Source organism: Acomys russatus, chromosome 8, assembly GCF_903995435.1.
Source record: "Acomys russatus chromosome 8, mAcoRus1.1, whole genome shotgun sequence".
In the NCBI taxonomy this organism is placed as follows: domain Eukaryota; kingdom Metazoa; phylum Chordata; class Mammalia; order Rodentia; family Muridae; genus Acomys; species Acomys russatus.
The window spans coordinates 67,763,980-67,787,776 of record NC_067144.1 but is presented as its reverse complement, the minus strand read 5'-3'; the positions used below and the strand labels follow the sequence as shown (position 1 = coordinate 67,787,776).

Below are 23,797 nucleotides of genomic sequence, written 5' to 3'. Positions count from 1 at the left end.
TTGACACAAAACAATAAATAATCTACATATTTGATCTGACTGGTACTTAGAAGATGAGACATTGCTTCACATTAAGAACTCATGGGTGATTCAGCTATGACTAAGCCACAGGAAATAATTGCAATGCCAGATTTAAAATAAACTGAACTAATTATTCAAATTGCTGTAGAAATATGGCCAATGACATAAGGCTCTAGTGGTCCCACCCACACTGGGAGCATATAAAAGGCCCTCTCTTCAGGCAGAACCATACAGACACAACTCACCTACACTCCTCTCTACCCAAGAACAACCTCAACAACCAACACCATGTGTGGCTACTACGGAAACTACTATGGCGGCAGAGGCTATGGCTGCTGTGGCTATGGAGGCTATGGCTATGGAGGCCTGGGCTGTGGCTATGGAGGCTATGGCTATGGAGGCCTGGGCTGTGGCTATGGTTCCTACTATGGCTGTGGCTACCGTGGACTGGGATGTGGCTATGGCTGTGGCTATGGCTATGGCTCACGCTCTCTGTGTGGCTGTGGCTATGGATACGGATCTGGCTATGGATCTGGATTTGGCTACTATTAATGAAGACACCATGGGAGACTCTCACCTGCTCCACTTGTGATTCCAGGATTACCCAATTCTCCACCCCACGTGTTCTGAAGCTTAGACTTGGATGAAGATGATCCTACAGTGAAATGAGGTCCATGGTTGGCTGATATTGACCTGCATGAAGTTGACCCATTCCCTGACATTACCATCTCAAATGGAGTGGAATGAAAATCAGCTGCAAACTCTTATCTTTGTCTTCATCACAATGATGACAATAGAGCAAAAGCCTTATTGACTTTTGTTTTGGAATTTGTATCTCTGATGTCCTAATAAAATTATTTAACCTACCAAGTTTTTCTAGTCATTTAATGTTCAATATTACATAACACTTTCAATTTAGTTTTCAAGAAAGAATCATCATGGGTTATGCATGGTTCATCAGAGAAACACAGTCAATTTAATGTGTATAAATGTTATTATATAATTGTCTCAGAGGTAACCAACCAACCAACCAACCATGTCCTTAGTTGTGTTTTAGATGTGCATTATAGGGTAGAGTGCATGTTATGGATTGTAAATTTGGTCAAAATATGATGGAAGATTTTACTACTAAAATTTTGCTAAATAAAAATGTAGCTAAACTCATGTCTAAATATTTATGTTTGTAGTTAGATTGGTGATGCTCTAACCTTCACTCACAGAAGCCTCTTTTACTAATGAACAATGGTCAAAGAAGGAACATATCAAAGTGCTGAAAACAAAAGAGTGTAGACTGGTCAACCCTAAATGAGACATATATTGCATACATACTAAGGCCTAAGGGGCATCATCAAAGTGGGGCTAGCCAGATTTAAGAGTTGAAACTGGGCATATATACTAGAACTTTCTGTCTTCTGGATATGATATAGCTATGGCAGTGATGAACACTGACCAATGATAAACACCTGCATATCACTTGAACACTCACCTATAAGAAGACATTCAAGTAAGATGAGCTAGGATTTAGAAGAAAAAGAGAGCAGAGCCTTCAAGTGTAAAGAGGTTTCCAATATCCTTTCTTTGTTCTGTATATTTGGGGTTTTGAATTTTATGTGACATGAGGAGTTAATTTTTTGCACTCACTTCTTTGATATTATTGAAGTCTCTTACACTTTGATAGGCATCACTTTCCTTAGATTTATGATTATTTTCTTCTCTTACTTTTTGAAAAAATTTTTTCCTTTGACCTGGGTCTCTACTCCTCATTCAATACCTGTTACTTGTAGGTTTGACTTTTTATGATGTCCCACAGTCTTTGCATTTTCTATTCTTTGATTTTTCTTTATATTTAAAGTTTTTTTTTAACTGAGTGATCTATTTCCTAAAGCTTGTCTTCAAGATCTAAAATATTTTCCTCTTGATTCACTTCTTCAGCTCCCAGAGTTTTTATTTTTAATTTCATTTCAGTTTGGATTTTTCTTCAGAGATACTATCTCTGTATGAAAATTTATTTTTACATCTTGAATTTTTTTCTGTTTCTGTTTTGTGGTCTTTATTCAAGCATTTATTTATATCCTATTTTAATTCTTTGTACATATTTATAATAGCTCTTTTGGAACCACTGTCTAGTGGCTCAACTAAGTTGTTTTTCTCATGGAACCTTATCATCAGACATTAAATTCTGGAGGACAAATATTATTTTGATTAACCATAGTTTATGGTTTTGAGATGCTATATAGGCATCTAGACTTAGGTCATTGATGGTGGGGTTTGGGTTTTGTATGTTTGGTTTGATTTATTATGTGATGCTGGTCTTAGCTTTGCTGTATGGACATTTGGGCCTTTGTTTAATGGTACCTTGACTAGTCAGGTTGTTGAATCAACTAAATTGTAATTGATGGTCAGTTTTAAGGCCACTCTGTTTTTTATTTGATTTTATTTTTATTTAATTTATTCAGATTACATCTCAATTATTATCCCCTCACTTGTATCCTCCTGTTCCTCCCTTCCTCTCTCTTTCACCCTATTTTCCTCCCCTAGGTTTGTGACAGAAGAAAACCTCCTTCCCCCATCATATGGTCACAGCCTATCAAGTCTCTTCCTGATATCTTGTTTATCCTTTCTCTGGGTGCCACTAGGCCTCCCCATCAAGGGGAAGTGCTCAAATATGGGGCACCAGAGTTCAGGTCAGAGTCAATCCCCATTCTCCACACAACTGTGGAAAATTTCCTGTCCATTGGCTATACCTGCGTAGGGGCTCTATGTTTACTGCATATATTTTCCTTGGTTGGTGCAGTAGTTTAATCAGACCTCCCTGGTCCAGATCTGCCCATCATGTGATGTTCTTCTTGTAGGTTTGTAGGACACTCTGGATCCTTCTATTTCCCCATTCTCTCATACTTCTTTCTCCTAGAGTCCCAATAGGAAGTCCCTGCATCTATCGCAATCTCTTGGTAAGTGAAGACTTTCATGGGACATCCCTTTTAATGCCACTCTATTTTAATGAGGGAATAGGATTTCAGAAGTGGTGTTAGCTCATCAAGGTATAGGTAGAACTTCTGACCCCTGGAGAAAACCTTCCTTAGTATGAGAAGCTACTCTCTGACTGTCGTCAGAAATCATAGGAGAGCTTTTTAGATTTTACAGGTGTCCTTTGGATGGTAGGGAATGGAGTCACAGTAAGAACTGAAAACAATTATCATGAGTAAGGTAACTCTTAGCCAGAATGACAGATTTGATTTGCATTTACTTATATGTGGATATTAGCTGGCAAGTCAATAGTAACCAAGTTACAATCCATAGAACCATAGAAATTTGGTAGAGTAAGTGACTAGTGGGGAACAGACAGATCTCCTAGGAAAGGTAAGTAGGAGAGTTGCAAGTGTGTGTGTGTGTGTGTGTGTGTGTGTGTGTGTTTTGAAAAGAAGTATCAAGTGGAGAGGAGAAGGAAGAGAGGTACTATGGAGGAAATCTGCAGATAGGTAAAATTAAAGGTCATGTAAAAGCTAGCATAAGATCTAATCTAATAGAAGCTTTGTAAAATATATACATATCTGATGAGAATCTAAGTGAAATTGCCACCTGGACATCTCTTGTCACCAAATGAAACTTCTAGTACCAGGATTTAGTAATTGAGTTTGTTACCAAAGGTGTACCATGGGAACCCACAAACAATCCAGGCTGTTGCCAAGACTATATGCTGTTTCTACAAACTGATAGCAAGGCCCATTGCTGAAGCAAACAACTCCACTACTCATTGAACATGGAGAAGTCAAGCTGGATGCTCACATAGAGCCTTCATTCCTACTGGCTAACGTCTTTGGTACAGGAAAGTACCCTGCACACTATCAAAGGATAAAAGTGAACAACAGCCTAATAATGAACTCTGATTTACAATGGTATCCTGACATCATAATATCCTAGGGTAATAATGGTAGCACAAAGCTCATGTGAGTAACCAACCAATTATTGATAGGACTTAAGGTCCACTTCATGAGGTGAAATCCATACTCCACATTGATTGCCTGACCAATAATCTAAAACTAGATAGCCCAACGACCTAGGGTAAAACCAAGCATTACTATAAAAACGAGCGATAAAATGATATTCTTCTATACTTATATCATAGGCCAATGCTTTGATCATCCATCGTCAGAGAAGGTTCTTCTTGCAGCATACAGGAAAAAATACAAAGGCCCACAACCAGACATTATACATAGAATAGGATACCTTGGAATATTTATACCTAAATGAGATGTCTCCTCAAATTTTTCCCCTAAAGGCTCTGGGAACACTGTGGAAGAGAAATAGTCTAAGTGACACAGGGCATGCAGGACCAAGAAAATAGATTAGAAGTGGACAAAAGCCTCCATTTTTAACCCAGAATCAATCTTCAGTTGATAACTGCTTTTAAATGAAAATTTAGCTTTCTCCAAGGTACTCTTAGTAGGGAAACAAACTACTCTTTATTGTAGGCTGAATTCCCAACAATAGATGGCCAACAGAAACAAACCCAACTTCATCTTTGGAGGTCCTTTGTCTCATAATGTTGTTCAGGATTAAAAAAAAATTTTTTTCAAGACGGGGTTCTCTGTGTAGCTTTGGCTATCCTAGACTTGTTTTAAGGACCAGGCAGGCTTCGAACTCAAAATGATCTGCTGCCTCTGCCTCCTGAGTGGTGGGATTAAAGGCATATGCCACTACGCCCAGCTAAGTTTAGTGTTTTTATGGAATTCTTTAGTGTGTGAATGAGTGGGTCTACATCTATATCTGTTTCTTGCTCCTTTTCTTGAGATCTTTTTCTTCTGTTTGTTTTGTCCTATTTCGATGGATGTCTTTGTTTGGCTTTATTTTGGTTTTTAACTATCCCTTAGAAACATGTTTGTTTCCTAATGAGAAACAGAAGGGCTGGATCTGGATGGGGAGGGAAGTGGGGAAGAACTGGGAGAAGCCAAGGGAGCAGAAACCATAATCATGATGTAGCACATGAGAAAACAGTCTATTTTTTATGACAGATAAAATATGAAAAATAAATAAATAAAATTTCAAACTATCAGGGTGCATATAGTGTATGTGTTTGTGTGAGCATGTATTTGTGAGTGCTGTTAGTCTCAATAAAGCTGAAAAACTGCTGAGCAGATTAAGTTTCAGATTTGATTCCAGACTTTGAGGTGTTAGCTCCCACTTACCCTGCTTCTCGAGTGAAGGCTCTGATCAGAGGTTGACTGATTTCTTTCCTGGAACGACACTGTGCATCTAACTGCTTTTCACCAAATTCTGAATTATCTAAAAATACAGATGTAGGCTTAGTTTTTCTTACCACTATGTAAATTGATTTATTTAAGATACATAAAATTCCCTTACTTTATCCTATGTAATTTATATAAACAAATATACATGAAGAAGCAATAGATTTGCAGAAAAGATCGCCCTTAATGGACAATTTTGATATTTGTACATTTTACCAAATGTTATTAGGTTAGACATCCTCAAAACATAAAATGGCTAATTGTGTTCTATTTTAATTTTACTAGTTTCCAAATATCAAGGCCATTCCGATTTTGTTTTTATTTTTAGTAACTCATAAGATTTCCAGATGAATACTCAAAGAAGTGTAAGTTCCAATATGGATGGCATTATATACTGGGGCTGTTAGTTTTAACATCAGAAACATATTGTTGCTCGCCTTCTTCTCTGAGGTCTCACGTTCCCGTTTTTCTTCTGTCTGTGTGTTTATCATTGAATCCATTTTCATCTTCAGATCTTGAACTGATTTTCTACCCTATGAGCGTATAAAGGGGGAGGAGGTCCCCTTCAGTCACAGTCATAGGGAAGGGGAGTAAGGGGAAAATGGGAGGGAGGGAAGAATGGGAGGATACAAGGGATGGGATAACCATTGAGATGTAATAAGAATAAATTAATAAAATAAAATTAAAAACCAAAACAAAATAAAACAACAAAAAAAGGAATTCCCAAAATTTGTGGACAAATGGATTGAACTAGAAATTATCATAATGAGTGAGTTCATCCAGAAGCAAAAAGAGTTTTAGTTGTCTTATTCACTACAGAAAAAGGAGGAAGAAAACAGTAGTTGCCTAATGATTGCTTTGGAAAGGAAAGATCGTGTGTGTAGGCATGCCACTTATCATGGCATCTATGAAAGTAAAAGACCTTGAGCAAATGGTAAAACAAATAAAAAACAAAACAAAACAAAACAAAACAAAACAAATTGTTATCACAAACAATCCAGGAAAATATAGCTTCTCATGAGACATTGATTTAAGGAGATCAGGAGTCTAGTTTGTCAAAAAAAAAAAAAAAAAAATCCAGGAGACCAGAATCTTCCATAGGAAAATGGATTGCAGGAGATGTATCTGTAGGTATCACAGCCATAGCCACAGCCCAGGTCTCCAGAGCTCCATGTTAGGAGCTGTAGAGTCTCATGGTGTAAAGGTCAGAGCATTAGCTCCTACAGTTTTTTTTTTTTTTTTTTTTTTTTTTTTGTGATACTCCACATATCTTTATTGTTTTCTAATCTTAGATTTTAACAATTCTCATAAACCTTTTAGAAGCACTTGAGTGGGCATTCAGCATTTAATCCCACGGCTCTTTACAGAAAGAAAAATTCAAATCTTTTAAACCCATGATCTTTATTTTCATTGTCACCCTTTATTGTTATCTTTTTAGCTTTTCTTTCAGATTGAAATCTCAGTCACAATTGAACATGGAATTCTTACTTTTTAAATGCAGTGTAGGCTAGTATGATAATACAAATTCACCATTGACTTCTAGTAATTCATTGATGAAGAAAGGCCTCTGGCTTTGTGGTTGGTGGTATGCTAGGCTACATCTCAGTTGCCTGTGGGAGACCTTAACATCACACCTTCTGTAAGGCAAGCCAGCAGAGGCAGGAGGATCTCTGTGAGGTCAAGGCCAACCTAGTCCACATAGTGAGTTCTTAGACAACCAGGAGTTACTTTTTAAGTGGCAGTTCTGATGAGTTGAGGTTACGCTTCCTTCACTGTGGAATGTGTTCCCCTCTGAGTTCTCACCCAGGCTAACTATTCCCTAAGTATCCACTGCTGAAATAAATAAAACTAGCTCTTCTAGCCAGAGGTGTCAAAACACAAAATGCAATTAAACAAAGTGTAATGAAGCTATGTGATCTCAGGAGGGAACAAGTTGAAATCCAGAGTAAGTAAAATCATGCCCTATCTGAGGAGTATATGGAAAATAAGAACTAAATATAGATTAGGAGGGACCTTAGTGTAAAAGGTTAAATAAACTACCCTAGAAATGGTTTTGTGTTACCAAACAGTAATCCTTAGATAGCATAATTTAAGAGTACCTTTTAAGGTGTTTCCTTGTAACCCTTAATTTCACTAAGCCCCACATAGCTCCTACAGTTTTAAGTTCACATTTTTTTTACATTACTTTATATATCAAGTGAGTGGTTTGTGGAGGAAGCCACTGCTACATTCACATAAAAAATGATTGGCATTGAAGCTGTCTAAAATATCCTTACAACCAACATACCCAACACAACTTTGTTATGCAGCAGGCTGCATGAGTAGATATGATGTGCCTTTAATGAGAGACTCTTCTATTTTACTAGCTTACTTGTTACAGATGCTAAATTAAAGCAATCTCCAGCTTACAGTAGGTCGTATACAACATCAGATACCTTCTACCTCCTACTAAATTCCTATTTCTATTTCTTCTTCTTCTTCCTCCTCCTCCTCCTCCTCCTCCTCCTGCTTCTTCTTCTTCTTCTTTTCTCTCTCTCTCTCTCTCTCTCTCTCTCTCTCTCTCTCTCTCTCTCTCTTTCTCTCTCTCTCTTCCCCTCCCAGGTGTATTTCTGTCTGTCTCTTCTCTCTTTCTCTTCTCTTCTTTCTTGCTTATGAGTATATAACTTATTGGTAATAAAAACATAAAAAGCATAGTCAAATAACATGGATGTGGAAAAAGAATTTGTAAGGGAAAAATGTGTAGAGGACATGGAGAGACTGAAGTGGGTAGGAGGGTTACAGTGGTCAGCATGTACTTTATACATGCATGAAATATCAATTAGAGTTATTTAAAATAAAAACTAGGAGGTAAAGTATAACATGGACATTGGTGGTAGCATTAATTTATACCATATCGAATGCCAATATTTTTTAAGTTGTCCATTTGTAGAACCACTTTAATTTATGGTTCATGCATTCATATGTTTATCAGTTTATACATTATCCACATCCATAGTAGAAACAGAGATACTTATATCTACTGACCATGAATATACAAGAAGGGAATGGTTTTCTGTTAGACACATTAGTTTGAAAAGGATCACAGAAATCATCAAAACTCTATTAACATAGTGTGGATATACAACACCGACAACTGGCTTGTTTCTGATATTCATTACCAATGTATCAATCCCAATATAAATCCCCAAAAACTTGGACAAATCTAAACTTGGTGATAGTCTGAGGAATTTCTGACATTTTTTTGTAGAGAGTCAAAGGGATTAAAATCAATGGAAGAGTGAGACTTTGTCATCATATTGGAGATTAAAGAGATGTGACCATCAGGAGCTGATGAGATGGCACAGTCAACCCAGTCATGATATGTTACATAGTGACACACACACACACACACACACACACACACACACACACACACACACACACTTATATATCAACTAGTTAATCAATAAAAGTGTGGTGGGAAAATAAATGTGAACTTCATACAAGGACAGAAAATAAAGAGCACAAGTAGAACATGAATTGGCAGAATAAGGTCTATTTTTAAGCTTGTAAGAAAAAATTTACTTGGTTGATAAATGTACAATAGTTCTGAACATAAGTAATGCTAGGTTACATACATTCTATATGTTTTATTATGCAAAATAATATTAGTGATTAAAACTGAGATTGTTTAGAGAAAGCTGATCCTTTAGCAAGACACCATCAAAGTTTGACAAAACAAAAGGATAAAAACTAGGTGATCTGCTGAATAACTTTGGAGGTTGGAAATTTAATATGTGTGGTAGAAGAAAAGCCCAAGTGAAAGATTCTTCAGAAATTAAAAAATAATGTGGCTGATTTCACCATTGTTCAGAGCCTGAGGATGAAGATGATGTGTTCCCTGATTTTGTTAAGAATAAAGTTTTATTGATTCATGCAAAGGGTAGCAACTTAAATAGAGTAAGAGGAATAAAGACTGAAAATATGAGCAGAAAAGTATAGAATTATCAGGATGCTTTCATGAACATATATTTATGAAGTTCTGTACAGAGGCAGAAGAGGGCAGTGACAACCACCTTGAAGGGTTTGAAGAACAAGGTTTAGCTTAATTTCTTTTGACTATGGATGTTCATGAGAACTTGGCAATTTCATAAGACCATATCAACATGGTGCAAAAAGTTTTTTTCCCATTTAGTGTAAAGTTCTCACTTTTAGAAATAAAATGAGAAAGCAGTTTGATTTGGTACAATATTAATTTCTGGATGTAAATGCTAAAAGTAAATTTCAATAGCTTTAATTAAGAGGTTCATTAAACAATAACAAAACAATCTAGCAATAAACCTGCTAAGAAAATACACACCCAGATTTTTTTGTTTTGTATTTTTAATTATTGATTTTAATTTATTTCTGTTACATCTCAATTGTTATCCTCTTTCTTGTATCTTCCTCTTCACACCCTCCCTCTCTCTTCTGCCCTAGTCCCTTCCCCTAGACCTCTGACATGGTGGTCTCATCCTGCACCATCTGACCACAGCCTATAAGGTCTCATTAGGATACCTGCATCCCCTTCCTCTGTGTGTCCATGTGGCATCCCTTGAAGTGATCACATTGTGGGCACCACAGTTCATGTCAGAGACAGTCCCTGCTCCTCCCTATGTACCCCCAACCATGGAGAATGAGCTTTCCAGTGACTGTATCTGAGCAGTTAGTTCGTTGTAAATTGATTGATGCAATATTTTTTTTAAAAAATTTAAGTAGTGTTTTAAGAATTAAAATAGCCCAAAGAAAGAATAATGCACAAGTTATTTTTACCAGTGTTTACTAATAGCTGAAATTATTGTCCCATTGGTTGTGCACTCTAAGATTTATATCTTCTAACTTGAGGCCCATGGCAGTAGAGAAAGCCCATGCCCTACACTGTCTGCATGGCCAGGGACTTGGGGCTGGGTAGTCCAGAGACCTAGGATAGAAGCAAACATCTCTGGTTTAAAAAAATAACTGAAGTGATAATTATGCAGAGAGTGAAAGGGAAGAGAAGGAGGGAAGGATGAAGGAAGGGAGGAAGGGAGAGAGAGGGGGGCAACTATTGAAAAAGAGGGAGGAAAGATGGTAAGAGTCAGAGGAGATGGAGGGGACCAGGAGAACATAGCCAGACAAATCAACTAAGCAGGGCACTTATGGACTCACAGAGACTGATATAGCAAGCACAGGGCCTGCAAGATTCTGCCCCAGGTTCTCTGCATAAATGTTATGGCAGTTACCTTATTTTTGTGGAACTTCTAATGGTGGGAGTAGATGTGCCTCTGACTCTCTTGCCTGCTCTTGGGACTCTTTTCCTCCTATTGGATTGCTTTATCCAGCTTCTATATGAGGGGGTTTGCCTTCTCTTTTTGTATTTTGTTTTGTCCTGTTTGGTTGACTTATTTTTGATGTCTGCTCTTTTCTGAAGAGGAAAAAGAATGAGCATGGAAGTTGGGGAGAGGTGAGTTAGCTGGGATCTGGGAGGAATGGAAGAATCTGGCTTTGAATAAGTGAAGATGTTTTATATTTCAAATATCTCAACCAGCTAAAAGTAAGATGTAACATATATTCATCTCATAAATATGCACTTACCAAGTAACACACATAAAAACAATATTCAAAATATCCAATGGGTGAATTAATAGACTGACATGTTGATTTAGTCATTAGCATTTAAATATTTTTAGTTCAATTCATTTGAGTCAGTTGGAATGTGCACAAGGGAAGTCAAATTAGATAACATAAAAAAAAAAAAAAAAAAAAAAAAAAAAAAAAGAAGTCTATGCCCACATTCTGAAGATTGCCAGGATTGCTGACTAAAATACAGGGTATGGTTAATATCTGAACACACTTAATTTAAATTTAAATTATCTCTCAATCCAAATCTTTTAATTTTACTCCAGGATGTAGCGTGACTGAAAGGATATATTAAAATAGTAATTAATGTGAACTATTATTGAAATGTCAGAAATATGGCTATGTTATCAAAAATCACCAGAATTCATGTGAAAGCCTTTCCCAAGGATGGGCCTGCTTATAGGCTGTTCAATGCAGCGTGGTTAGCCTTGATACCTTTAACACAAAGACAACAAAAGCAGAATCAACACAATTGATGCATATATACATATTCATAAATATAAATATAAATAAATTAACAACAAACAAATACATGTAACCATAATATTCAGGTAAAAAGCTTTGAATTTGGGTGTTGGTAGGCGTAGGAGGGCTTGAGGGAGTAAAGATGGTATTCTATTTTATTCAAAATATTAAAAAATACTGAATAAATTAATATCAAGAAAAAATTCATAGACAAAATACCAAGCATCGCTAATTACTCTGATACATTGTTACAGTTGAAAAACAACAAAATAGTTAGATTAGTCATAAAATTACCCAATGACATGAGCACACGGTGAGTCCCACCCACACTGAGATCATATAAAAGGCCCTCTCTTCAGGCAGAACCATACAGACTCAACTCACCTACACTCCTCTCTACCCAAGAACAACCTCAACAACCAACACCATGTGTGGCTACTACGGAAACTACTATGGCAACAGGGGCTATGGCTGCTGTGGCTATGGAGGCTATGGCTATGGAGGCCTGGGCTGTGGCTATGGTTCCTACTATGGCTGTGGCTACCGTGGACTGGGCTGTGGCTACGGCTGTGGCTATGGCTATGGCTCACGCTCTCTGTGTGGCTGTGGTTATGGATATGGATCTGGCTTTGGATCTGGATTTGGCTACTACTAATGAAGACACCATGGGAGAATTTCAACTTCTTCTATTGTGAACTCAGATATCTCTGGTTCTGAACCCTATGTACTCTGAGGGGTTCTCTTTCTTAGAAGATCTTACAGCCCAAGTTTATGATGTGACCCTGTTGAAGCTGTGGCCTCATTCAATGCCCTTCGGATGTAAGACCTGAGACTTTTACTTCTCTGCTTTTTATTCCAAATGAAAGGTGTTGGGATCTTCTTCTATGTACTTCTCTATACCAAGAGTCATGTGCTTTGATTTTCCTTTACTATTAAACTCATTCAATTTCATAAACTGCTATAGTTATGTTTTCCTTTTTTTTTAGTGTGGTATGTGCGCATGAGTGTGTGTGTGTGTGTGTGTGTGTGTGTGTGTGTGTGTGTGTGTGTGTATGCCTGCATGTGCATGTGTGTGCCCCACAGCACATATATGGAATTCAAAGGCAATCCTAAGAAGTTTGGATCTTTTTCTCCACCATGTTAGTAACAGGGGTTGAACAAGGGGTGAATTCATGTTGCTAGGGATAGAGACAAGTTCCCTTCTCCCTGAGCTATCTTCCTGGTACTGTGATCTTCTGAACTTACCCATATATAATGTCTCATTGTTGCATACAACTGCTTTTCTTAGGATATACCTTCTTTAAAATTTCTACTTCACTAATCCAACCAAAACCCTTGTTTTGTGATATTAAGAACAAAACAGTCTTCCCATTGCACACTCTCTTATCTTGTTTAAAATGTGTTGATATGAGTTATATTGAATTATTGTTAGGACAATTGTTCAGCAAGGAGGAAACGAGTGCCATATGTATATGGGTAGAAACAGAGTATTTAGAAGAAAGTTTGGTGTTGTGTCAATTTAGCTTAATAATTGTAGTTAAGTTCACCCCTAGAACCCAAAAATTCCATAAGTCATGGGCTTTTAACTGGATTACTATACCAGTCATAAATTATGTTTTATGGGATGGTCTTCAAAACCAATTATAGAATACTGGGTTGCCCTTATAACACCTATGATTGTTTTACACCAGTGGTCACATCTTGCCTGGTAGACTGGCATTGCAATTCATGCATTTCTTTTTTTTTTTTTTTTATTAATTTATTCTTGTTACATCTCAATGTTTATCCCATCCCTTGTATCCTCCCATTCCTCCCCCCCCCATTTTCCCATTATTCCCCTCCCCTATGACTGTTCTTGAGGGGGATTACGTCCCCCTATATATTCTCATAGGGTATCAAGTCTCTTCTTGGCTACTTGCTGTCCTTCCTCTGAGTGCCACCAGGTCTCCCCCTCCAGGGGACATGGTCAAATGTGAGGCACCAGAGTACGTGAGAAAGTTGTATCACACTCTCCACTCAACTGTGGAGAATATTCTGACCATTGGCTACATCTGGGAAGGGGTTTAAAGTTTACCTCCTGTATTGTCCTTGGCTGGTGCCTTAGTTTGAGCGGGACCCCTGGGCCCAAATCTGCCTATCTGGGGAGGAATGGGAGGATAAAAGGGATGGGATAGACATTGAGATGTAACAAGAATAAATTAATAAAAACAAAAAACAAACAAACAAAAGAAGAAAGGATGTTGAGAAAACAGTGATGAGTAAGCCAGTAAGCAGTGCCACTCCATGCCTTTGTATCAGCTCCTGCCTCTAGCTTTCTCACGTCCTTGAGTTCCACACTTCCTTCAGTGATGAGCTGTGATGTGGAAGCATAAACCAAATAAACCTTCTCCTTTCTAAATTGCTTTTGGTCATGGTGTTTCATCATAAAAATAGTAACCATAACTAAGATACATACTAACAGGAATAGGGTAAAACTCAGGGGTCCTAGCTATGGACACAGAACTACAGGGAACTAAGGAATGTGGAAAGCAGGCAAAATTGTCTTCCTCATGAAAGGGCTTTTCCATTGATTATCCAATGCAAAGTGTTCAGCACTGAATGCATATTCACACAAGTAATATTATATGGATTAAAGAGGCTACATTTATTTTATCTGTATATTTCAAAACATCCTTAATCCATATAATATTAATATTACTTGTGTATGTATGCTTTGGGGGTGACCCTTTTGAGTTGGATACATATACAAATATGTATACATATATATATGTGTATATATATACACACATATATGTCTAATACCCACTTAAAAAGGTGGTGTGAATTTGAGATGGAGCAAGGTAGGGGTATATTAAGGAGCTATAAGGAGAAATGATGAAATTATATTTTAATAACATAAATAAAATTATAGCATACACACATGGAACTCCAAAACCTTACCTAGGTTTTTAGGGACCATGGAGTCTCTGTGGTTTAGTTTTTGTAGGACTGACGCATGAAAAGAAATACTTAGTAGACTATAAATTTCATTTTAGAGACTTTAGACATTTTCATGTTTATTTCATTTGTTCTTTATACCATTCTTACACACCTGGAAAACATTCGCTTTTGTATATGGGAAGTATCATCAAGGCCTTTGATTTCACAGAATTTATTTCCTTGAGTGTGTTTTGGGGAGGTGATTCAAGTGATGTTATAAGTTAACCCTATAAATGATTGCTAGCATGACTGCCTAAATATGAACTGAAAAATAAACAAGCCAATGTGGACCAGAATCGAGTAGGGGCCTCAGTCCCACACAAAGAACTACAGGCAACTAAGGAATTCTTGAAGTGGGAGACATGGCCTTTTCCAGGGAATAGTACATCAATGGGTTATCCAATACCAAGTGGTCAGCTCTAGAAACACACATACAACTAACATTATACAGACTGAACAACTTTTATTTAGGGTTATATGTATATATATGCATATAATAACTAATAAAGAAAAAGGTCATGGATTTACAAGAGAGCAAGGGTGAGTGTATGGAAAGTTTTGGAGAGAGCAAAGGTAAGAAGGAAATATTGTGATCATATTGTAACCCCAAAAATGAAAGCATCAAAAAAATTTTAACAAAATCTTGGTTGTGTCGAAATTTTAGCAACCATCAATAAAGTTGCCATAAACACCTGCTCCTGGGAGAAAATTGGCAATAGGAAATCATGGAAGAAGGTGCAGAGTCAATGCAGCCTCCTGCAGGACACGCAATGCAATCCAAGTGGAATCTGTAAAGAATATCACTCATGGCAAGGATAAGAATAACTTACTAAAATATGTGTGATGGAAACAGGTTGCATTTGGTGTCACAAGAAACTGTAGACTTTTTTTGAGGAGTGTTATGGATTTAAAGAACTGGGTTATTCCCAGGTAGGGGATTATACATATAAAAAAAGACCAGAAATGTTTTTGAAATTGAGGAAAATGTATAGACAAGTTGTAAAAGAAATTACAAGCACATGTTGGACAGTGAGTGATCCAGGATTTTACACAATTCACCAGGCCTGACTGTGTCACAGAAATTACACGGAATGTCAAGAGACAAACAGAAATGGAACTGAGGAGACTTGACAGGATTTCTGAGTATCAATAGTCCAAATGTTGAGAGAAAGGGAGTGAAGAGTGGAACATATATTTTAGACACACATTTTGTAATGAAAATATTTTTTTATTAAGAGAAATAATGAATTAGGCAAACAACAAGGGAAACTAAAAAAATGAAATATATTTCAGAGAAGCAGGGTTGCAGAGCCTTAAAAAAAAGAGCAGTGCATAAGCAGGCATACCAAAAGGATTTCTAGGACAATAAAACTATGATACTATAATGCCAAATGCATGCCATGCAACACTTGTCAAGGTCCATACAAGATATGTCATTAAGAATAAACATTAGCTAGGGACTCTCTGAGATAATGATGATTTGTTGTAAATCATATGTTGCAACAGGTAAGCCATTGTGTATAGCATGTTGATGACAGGAGGTGCTAGGAAGCAGAGCGTAGAGGCGGTACCTAAAATTTTTTCTGTAATTCTCAATTATGACACAAATGTCATAAATCCTGCTCATTAAAACCAGAAATATTTTTAATGCACATGAAGCACTCACTGACTATAAAGCTAAATATTGGTACTTTATAAGACAAGATTTATTCTTGAAAAATGATACTAAAAGACTTGTCACCATAAGTTTTATAAACTTGGCTTATGTGGAAAACTACAGAAACAATTTGTACTGATGTTTTCCAGTTATAAATGTATTTCCATGCTTATCTTCTTTACTAACTAATGTAATTTAGCAAAAGGTTTCTTACATACAATATTGAAAATCACTTAATAGCATTTCAACTAGTAACCATTTGAGTGTCCATGTCTTATCTTGACAACTGGTAGAATCTAAAGGATGAGATCTGAGGCAATTGATACTTCCTCTTGGAAAATTTAAAGGGACGGAGTAAAGACTTCCTATTATATTACAGGATGGACTGAAATAATATGCAGGCACAATAATGTGTGTTGTTTACAAATATACACTTGACAATCATATGAACAGAAAGTATGTTAAAAGGTATGGAAATGCCTATCATATTGTTCTTCTTGTAAGTTTCTAGGACCCTCTGGATCCTTCTACTTTGCTATTCTCCCATGCTTCTCTCATTTAGACTTGGTGTTCTGTTCAGGAAGTTGTCTCCTGTGCCAATGTGTTCCAGGCTCTTCCCCACTTTTTCTTTTAACTGACTTAGTGTCTCTGGTTTTATGTTGAGGTCTTTGATCCACTTCGATTTGAGTTTTGTGCAAGGTGACAAATATGGGCCCAGTTGCATTTTTTTTACACATAGACATCCAGTTAGACCAGCACCATTTTTGAGGATGCTATCCTTTTTCCGTTGAATGGATTTGGCTTCTTTGTCAAAAATCAAGTGACCATATCTAGGTCTTCGATTTAATTCCACTGATCAACCAGGGGTCCCGCTCAAACTAGGCACCAGCCAAGGACAATAGAGGCTGTACACTTCACACCCCTACCCAGATCTAGCCAATGGACAGGACATTCTCCACAGTTGAGTGGAGAGTGGAGTATGACTTTCACATGAACTCTGGTGCCTCATATTTGAGCATGTCCCCTGGAGGGGGAGACCTGGTGACACTTAGAGGAAGGACCGCAGGATACCAAGAAGAGACCTGATACCCTATGAGCATATACAGGGGGAAGTAATCCCCCTCAGTCACAGTCATAGGGGAGGGGAGTAAGGGGAAAATGGGAGGGAGGGAAGAATGGGAGGATACAAGGGATGGGATAACCATTGAGATGTAACAAGAATAAATTAATAAAAATAAACAAATAAAAAGGAGGTATGGAAATGGTTGGATTTTATTTACTGCAAAAGAAATACTGTGTTATCTTTAAGCTTATATTGTCACCTAATTTGAATAACTTTTCAGGGCAGATAAACAAGATTGAGTGTGTCGTGTGTCTGGGACTCCACAGGTGGCTTAGCTTCATGTAGATGGCTTCCAGTCTTCAAGCCACTTCACTGTTTCATAATGCAATGTCAGCTTTTAGTCCCTGCTTGCAAATAATAGGAAACAATATTTCAAAACAAAGCATCTTTGGCCCGTCAAGCTTCTGGTCATTGGTTTGGACATATTTGTAGAATAACAAAATAATCTTGCAAAGCTGTGGCTATATTTATACACTGGGAAAATGCTCTTCTTTGTGTCCTCACAGCCTGGGCAATTTAGTGAAAAGAACAAAGTCATCTAATATTTAATGGATATTACAAAAAGTTCCACATGGATGACTAAAATCAGGTTTTCTGCTCAACATTACTTATTGTTACAAAGGAATTTAATTTTGAATAGTATAGTGGTGAAATCAAATATATGAAGGAAAAAAATGCCCAAGATGATATTAACTTATTAATATAAATCCTAAACTATTGAAACTTTTTCTTAACAATTGCTGATGAATGAGTTTTTCAAAATCATAGAAGCAATGACATTTTATATTTCACAAATTTCATAAAAATAATGTAAAATATCTTAAACTTTTCCAAAGCTGAAATATGGCATTTATTAAAATTCATAATTTATTGGACTGTATTGTCATCCATTTTAGTAGTGGACTTGACAGAAAACTAAAATCTGTAAAAGAATTTATTTTAAGACCATAAAATAAATTAGTCAAAAAGTTTAAATCTATTTAATTAAAATTCCAGACACAAAATTGGCTCAACCCCTTGGTCACTCAATTTTTTACATAAACTTTTAAAAATTAAAGTAAGGTTTAAAATAAGACACAATTAACATACTTCTTAATTGCATTACAAATATAAATGGCATTGTAAATTTGCTTTTGTTACTGATAGCTATAACATTAAAGAATAAAAAATATTTTGAATAAATAACACAGGTGAAATATACTGCTTCAAATGGCTGCTTTAAGATACACAAGAAAAAGAATATGCATTATTTTCTGACAAAGACCAGTCAACACATGTGTAATTTCCATAGATCATGCATGTATATGGCAGTTAAAATGAACATTTCTATGTATTAGTGTTCCCTCATTATTAGTGTGAAATTGTTTCACGGGACAACTAATAGGCAAACAAAACAAGCTTCTGTAATAGCTTTGAGGTTTTGGCATATGGTTGAGGAAAAAAACTAATTAAATTAGATTAGTCTTAAATTAGCCAATGACAGGAGCTCATAGTAGGTCCTACCCACACTGGAAGCATATAAAAAGCCCTCTCTTCAGGCAGAACTGTACAGACTCAAGTCACCTACACTCCTCTCTACCCAAGAACAACCTCAACAACCAACACCATGTGTGGCTACTACAGAAACTACTATGGCGGCCGAGGCTATGGCTGCTGTGGCTATGGAGGCTATGGCTATGGAGGCCTGGGCTGTGGCTATGGCTCCTACTATGGCTGTGGCTACCGTGGCCTTGGCTGTGGTTATGGCTGTGGCTATGGTTATGGTTCACGCTCTCTCTGTGGCTGTGGCTATGGTTGTGGCTCTGGCTATGGATCGGGATTTGGCTGCTACTATTAAGGAGTTCAAGGATATCTCATTTTCCACATGTGTGATGCAAAAATCCTCCAGCTTTGAATTTCAAGAGATGAGGCTATGATGACGTCCATCTATATCCAGCATTCTCCATAGCATCTCTATCCATCTATTTATTCCACAAGCTTTGGATAAGGACTAGAAATTAATTTTATTCTCCATATTTACAATAAAGTTTGTTAAGCTAAATATAAAGTCTTGTTCTCATTTTATTCATATGTATTTAATATTATATGTTGTATACATTTGTCTTATATTTCTGGAGTTTCAAAAAATTATTCTTGATGATCTGTCTATTCCTGTTTACTCAGGTAATTAATTTTATTATTCTTTCTCAAGTTTCTGATGGGACTGAAAACCAGAGAGTTTAGTTTTACAATTGTGCTTAGTTGTTTAGGGCTAAAGATGTTTTAATGTCTAGATAGATGTTTTAAGTTTTAGAAATGAGATATAATAGATATTGGTTTACAGTCATAATTTTAGACTCACCAAGACAGGAAAGATGTTTTCTTTAATATTTCCAAATACAAATAGCAAAACACTATGAATATAACATTTACATAATTCCTGATTGTTTCATGGTTCTTCTTGCATGTGTACTTTATGTATATATGTGTAATATTATAAACATACATAAAAAGAAACATAAAAAATAAAAAATTACTATTCTCTAATATCCATCCAGACTGCAGGTTCCCCTTCGTCCTCTCCTCCCAGTCCATCCCTGCCACCTCCCTTCTCACCCAGATCCATTCCTCCTCCATTCCCTTTCAGAAAAGAGTTATCCCATGGATACCAATTGAACGCAGCACAAAAATTACAGTACTAGGAGCATGCCCTCATATCAAAGCTAGACAAGGCAACTTAGTGTGAGGAAAAGGATCCCATGAGCAGGCAAAAGAGTTAAAGACAAACCTACTCCCACTGCGTTAGGAGTCCCACAAGAATACAAACTATACAACCACATATATATTCAGAGAACCAAGAACTGGCTCATGCAGTCTTTGTGGTTGCAGCTTCAGTGTCTGTGAGCCCCCATGAGCACTACTTAATTGGTTCTGTGGAATATGTTCTCCTGGTGTGCACAGTCCCTCTAGTTCCTACAATCCTTCCTCCTCTTCTTACTCAGGAGTCCCTCAGCTCTGCTTAATATTTGGCTGCACATCTCTGCATCTAGTCCTATCAGTTCCTGGATGAAGCATTCCTGATGATGATTGTCCTAGGTTCTGGTGTAAGAGCATATGTAACAGAGTACCATTATGAATAATTTCATTGACTCGTTTCCTGTCAGTCATATCTGATTCTACTTTAGGTCTCTGGGCTATCCAGCCTCTGGTTCCTGGCCACTTAGGCAGTGTCAGGCATGGTCTCTCTCTCCTGGCATGGGCTTCAAGTTGTGTCAGTTATTGGATGGACACTCCCACAAGTTCTAGACCACCACTACTCCAAACCATTATGCAGGCATGTTTCTTTAAAAGTTTACACTTAGCTCATTTGACATAGTTTCTGTATCATCTTCTAAACTTCCAGATATACCCTTGGAAAGCACTATTACACTCCAAAACTTTCTCCTTTATTAAAGAAGGGTCTGTTTTCTGTTGCCTGGAAATTTTAAGACTTAATTATTGGACATTCATCATTTAAAAATATTTTTCTGCACTTAGCAGATATTTGAGAATGTTCTCTTTACATGACTCCACAAGTCCTCTCTTAAATTTTGTTTAAATATTATACACACTGGACTGGAGAGATGGATAAGTGGTTAAAAGCACTTACTACTCTTGTAGAGAACCTTTGTTCAGTTCTCTGCACCGACATGGACTTTGCCAATAATCCATAACTTCTGTTCCAGGGCATAAGAAACAGTGTTTCATCCTCTGTGTTTAACAGGTACACAGGATATGCATGCATGCATACATACATACATACATATATACATGGAAAACACTCATACACAAAGGCAGAAACAAACACACAGAGGGAATTCATTCTTTTGGTACTCTGAGTTTCAAGTGTTCTTATTTCACAACATGTCAATCTCAATGAGCAAACACTTCTGTATATTCTGCCCCTTCCCATGCCAGTAATATTGAGGGTGACTATTTATCTATATCCCACTGTTTTGCCTTTTCATTTTTGAAAATTCTCTAGAAAGACTCCAACATTACATACATAGACCATAAGGAGAAAATAAAGGCAGATGTTTTAAAATATCTATGTATTGATTTTCTCAATTTCTTTCCTAGTCACAGCTCAAGGTTTAAGCCAAAACAGAAGGAAAGTGACATGAATGCACTGATCTTGAAAAATGAGTCCCTTTGAAATTCAATCCAAGATAGATTCTAAAGCAATCAGCAGCAGTTTAGAGTCTCAGAAGGTAAGCGTTTGTTCAGCAAGAACTACACAGTTTACACAAGTCTCTAGGGCAGTGAACCAACTAGCACATGGGGAAGTACAGGAACATGTAAGTACCTCATGGTTAAGTCTGACATCAGACCAATGCTTTGTAGCATGAATGGAGAAGAGTTCTGCTCTTTTCTCTCCATCTATCTATCTTTTCCCTATTCTTTGCATTCTTTTAGTTTCAAGATAGCTACTCTAGTGTTTATTTCATTTCTTCTTTAAACAATTGATGAATCATCAAATACCAGAGGATTGGTCTATAGCACTCCACTATTTCAGCGTTTGTGGCCCTTCTAGGAGTTGAATGACCCATTCAGAGGGGTCACTTAAGGCCATCTAAAATGTAAATCTAGATATTTACGTTATGATTCAGAACAGTAGCAAAATTGCAGTTATGAAGTAGCAACAAAAATAATTTTATGGATGGGGTCACCACAGCATGAGGAATTATGTTGAAAGGCCGCAACATTGGAAAGGTGGAGAACCACTTTTCTACATGAGGAAAGTAGAACAATACCTGTTCTGTTAGGAGATCTGTGGTCACCGAGCGTGTGCCATAGGGGGAAGTTGTGGATCTGAAATGCTACCTCGCGTGCATCACTTTGACATGATCTGTTGTCACACTGTACATCCAAGCAATAGGATAATCAATATTGACCCAAAACCTAAAAATCTATCAGCTAAGATTCATCTATTTGCTTTCTAAGTTGATTTGTCTTAGGTATTTTTTATGATGGCAGAAATCGAATACAGAAATAATTCCCCAGAGTAGGGCGTCTGCTATTGTTTGAATGATTAATGCCTTTGGGATAAGTTTTCAGGCAGAGTCTAGAAGTGTTTAAAGAAGAACTCTAGAACAATCCCAGAATGCTTAGCAGTACTTCTAGTTAGAGTTCAGAAGTCCAGGCCACTGACAGTAGCAGTTATGTTGGCAATATTTCAGGTGAAAATGAGTATATTCAGGAAATTCACACACACACACACAGAGAGAGAGAGAGAGAGAGAGAGAGAGAGAGAGAGAGAGAGAGAGAGAGAGAGGAGAGAGAGAGAGAGAGAGAGGAGAGGAGAGAGAGAGAGAGAGGGAGGGAGGGAGGGAGGGAGGGAGGGAGGGAGAGAGATTTTTCTATACTCTCATGCAGTGTAGGAAGTTAAGCTAAATGTTATGGCCTAGTCTATCTGATGGAGCAAATAGGTCATTCAGCAATATAGTTCCATTTTTACCAAAGTAGAAAGATTATGAAAACCAAAAACCAATACCAAAACAACAACAACAAAACTCATTTCATTTTGGCCATGGTTATGGCCATGAATAGCATTGTGTCTAAGCCAAGGTCTTTATTAGAACTATAGGGCAGATGACTTGATAACACATTGATAATGTGTCTAGACTGCTACCCTAGAGCCAAGGGGTCCGATGGAAAAATCCAATTCTCAAAGTTAATTCATCGTAGAAAACAATGCAGAGAGATCCAAACAGATCAAATACTTGGGTATTTATTTGTTCAAATTCAACTAGGAATCGTTAGGTTCATGGGTCTTAAACTGATACTGCAGAAGAACATTGAGCAGTTCATGTGTAGCAAAGTGTAGGATGCTTTGGGGTTGAGACCCCAGGAGGATGGAATTCCATACCATGTGGAGAATTTGGCAAGTAAAGCTGCAGGCAGTAAGAGAGCCAGTCCTAGAGCATGGCTGTGCTTTCCCTGCAGTGTTCTTCCTCTTGGGAGTCCACATCCTGGTAACGTGCACCCAGAAGCCATATGTGAACATTTATATATGCCCCTTTGGTCTTACCTCTCCTTTATATCATGTTATACCTTCTTTTGTGTTTAGAATGTATAACTTGTTCTTGTCTTCCCACTGAATCCTGGGTCTGCTGTAATATTTATAGAGGCTTACAATTAAACCAGCCATGACTCTTGGAGAATATGTTGTATGCTTAAGCAATGCTGGAATACGTAAAACATTATGGTTGGGGTAGGGTAGAGTAAAACATACTTTGTGAGAGTCACATGAACCTTTGAGTGGCAGGAGCAAAATGTGGTGAATGTACTTGACATGTTGGCCAAATGCTCCTGTTGTAAAAGGTTGATCCCCAGATGGCAGTGTTGACAAGCAATGGAGAGGGGAAGGTTAGTGTGAGGCCATTTGTCTTCATGACACACTCTGCCATGGATCTGTGCTCTTTCTTGCTGGTTCTCTTTCATGTTATGGCCATCACATGAGCAGTTTTACTTGTGACACATGCTCCAGTCATGTGTGCTAACTGGGCACAGGCTCAACATAATGAAGTTACTTGACCTGTGAAAGGACCTCCCAAATGTTAGCCTAAATTAAATCACTGTCCTTATAAGTTAATTTTTATTTCTTTTTGTTTGTTTGTTTGTTTGTTTGGTTTTTTGAAACAGGTTTCT

At 37.3% G+C, this 23,797-nt stretch overlaps 3 protein-coding genes across 3 annotated transcripts; all 3 read left to right on the top strand.

The window, feature by feature from the left end:
• Positions 1-248: 248 nt before the first annotated feature.
• On the top strand, positions 249-1,042 carry LOC127192860 (keratin-associated protein 6-1-like). Its single transcript, XM_051150209.1, has one exon. It carries the CDS (start codon positions 310-312, stop codon positions 571-573), a length of 264 nt encoding a protein of 87 aa, XP_051006166.1. The 5' UTR covers positions 249-309; the 3' UTR covers positions 574-1,042.
• A 6,928-nt stretch (positions 1,043-7,970) lies between these two features.
• LOC127193030 (keratin-associated protein 6-1-like) lies at positions 7,971-12,262 on the top strand. Its single transcript, XM_051150381.1, has 2 exons — positions 7,971-8,033; positions 11,716-12,262. The coding sequence occupies exons 1-2, from the start codon at positions 7,971-7,973 to the stop codon at positions 12,022-12,024; spliced, it is 372 nt and encodes a 123-aa protein (XP_051006338.1). The 3' UTR covers positions 12,025-12,262.
• A 2,604-nt stretch (positions 12,263-14,866) lies between these two features.
• LOC127193029 (keratin-associated protein 6-5-like) lies at positions 14,867-19,029 on the top strand. The gene is made up of 2 exons (XM_051150380.1): positions 14,867-14,921; positions 18,667-19,029. The coding sequence occupies exons 1-2, from the start codon at positions 14,867-14,869 to the stop codon at positions 18,963-18,965; spliced, it is 354 nt and encodes a 117-aa protein (XP_051006337.1). The 3' UTR covers positions 18,966-19,029.
• Positions 19,030-23,797: the final 4,768 nt, after the last annotated feature.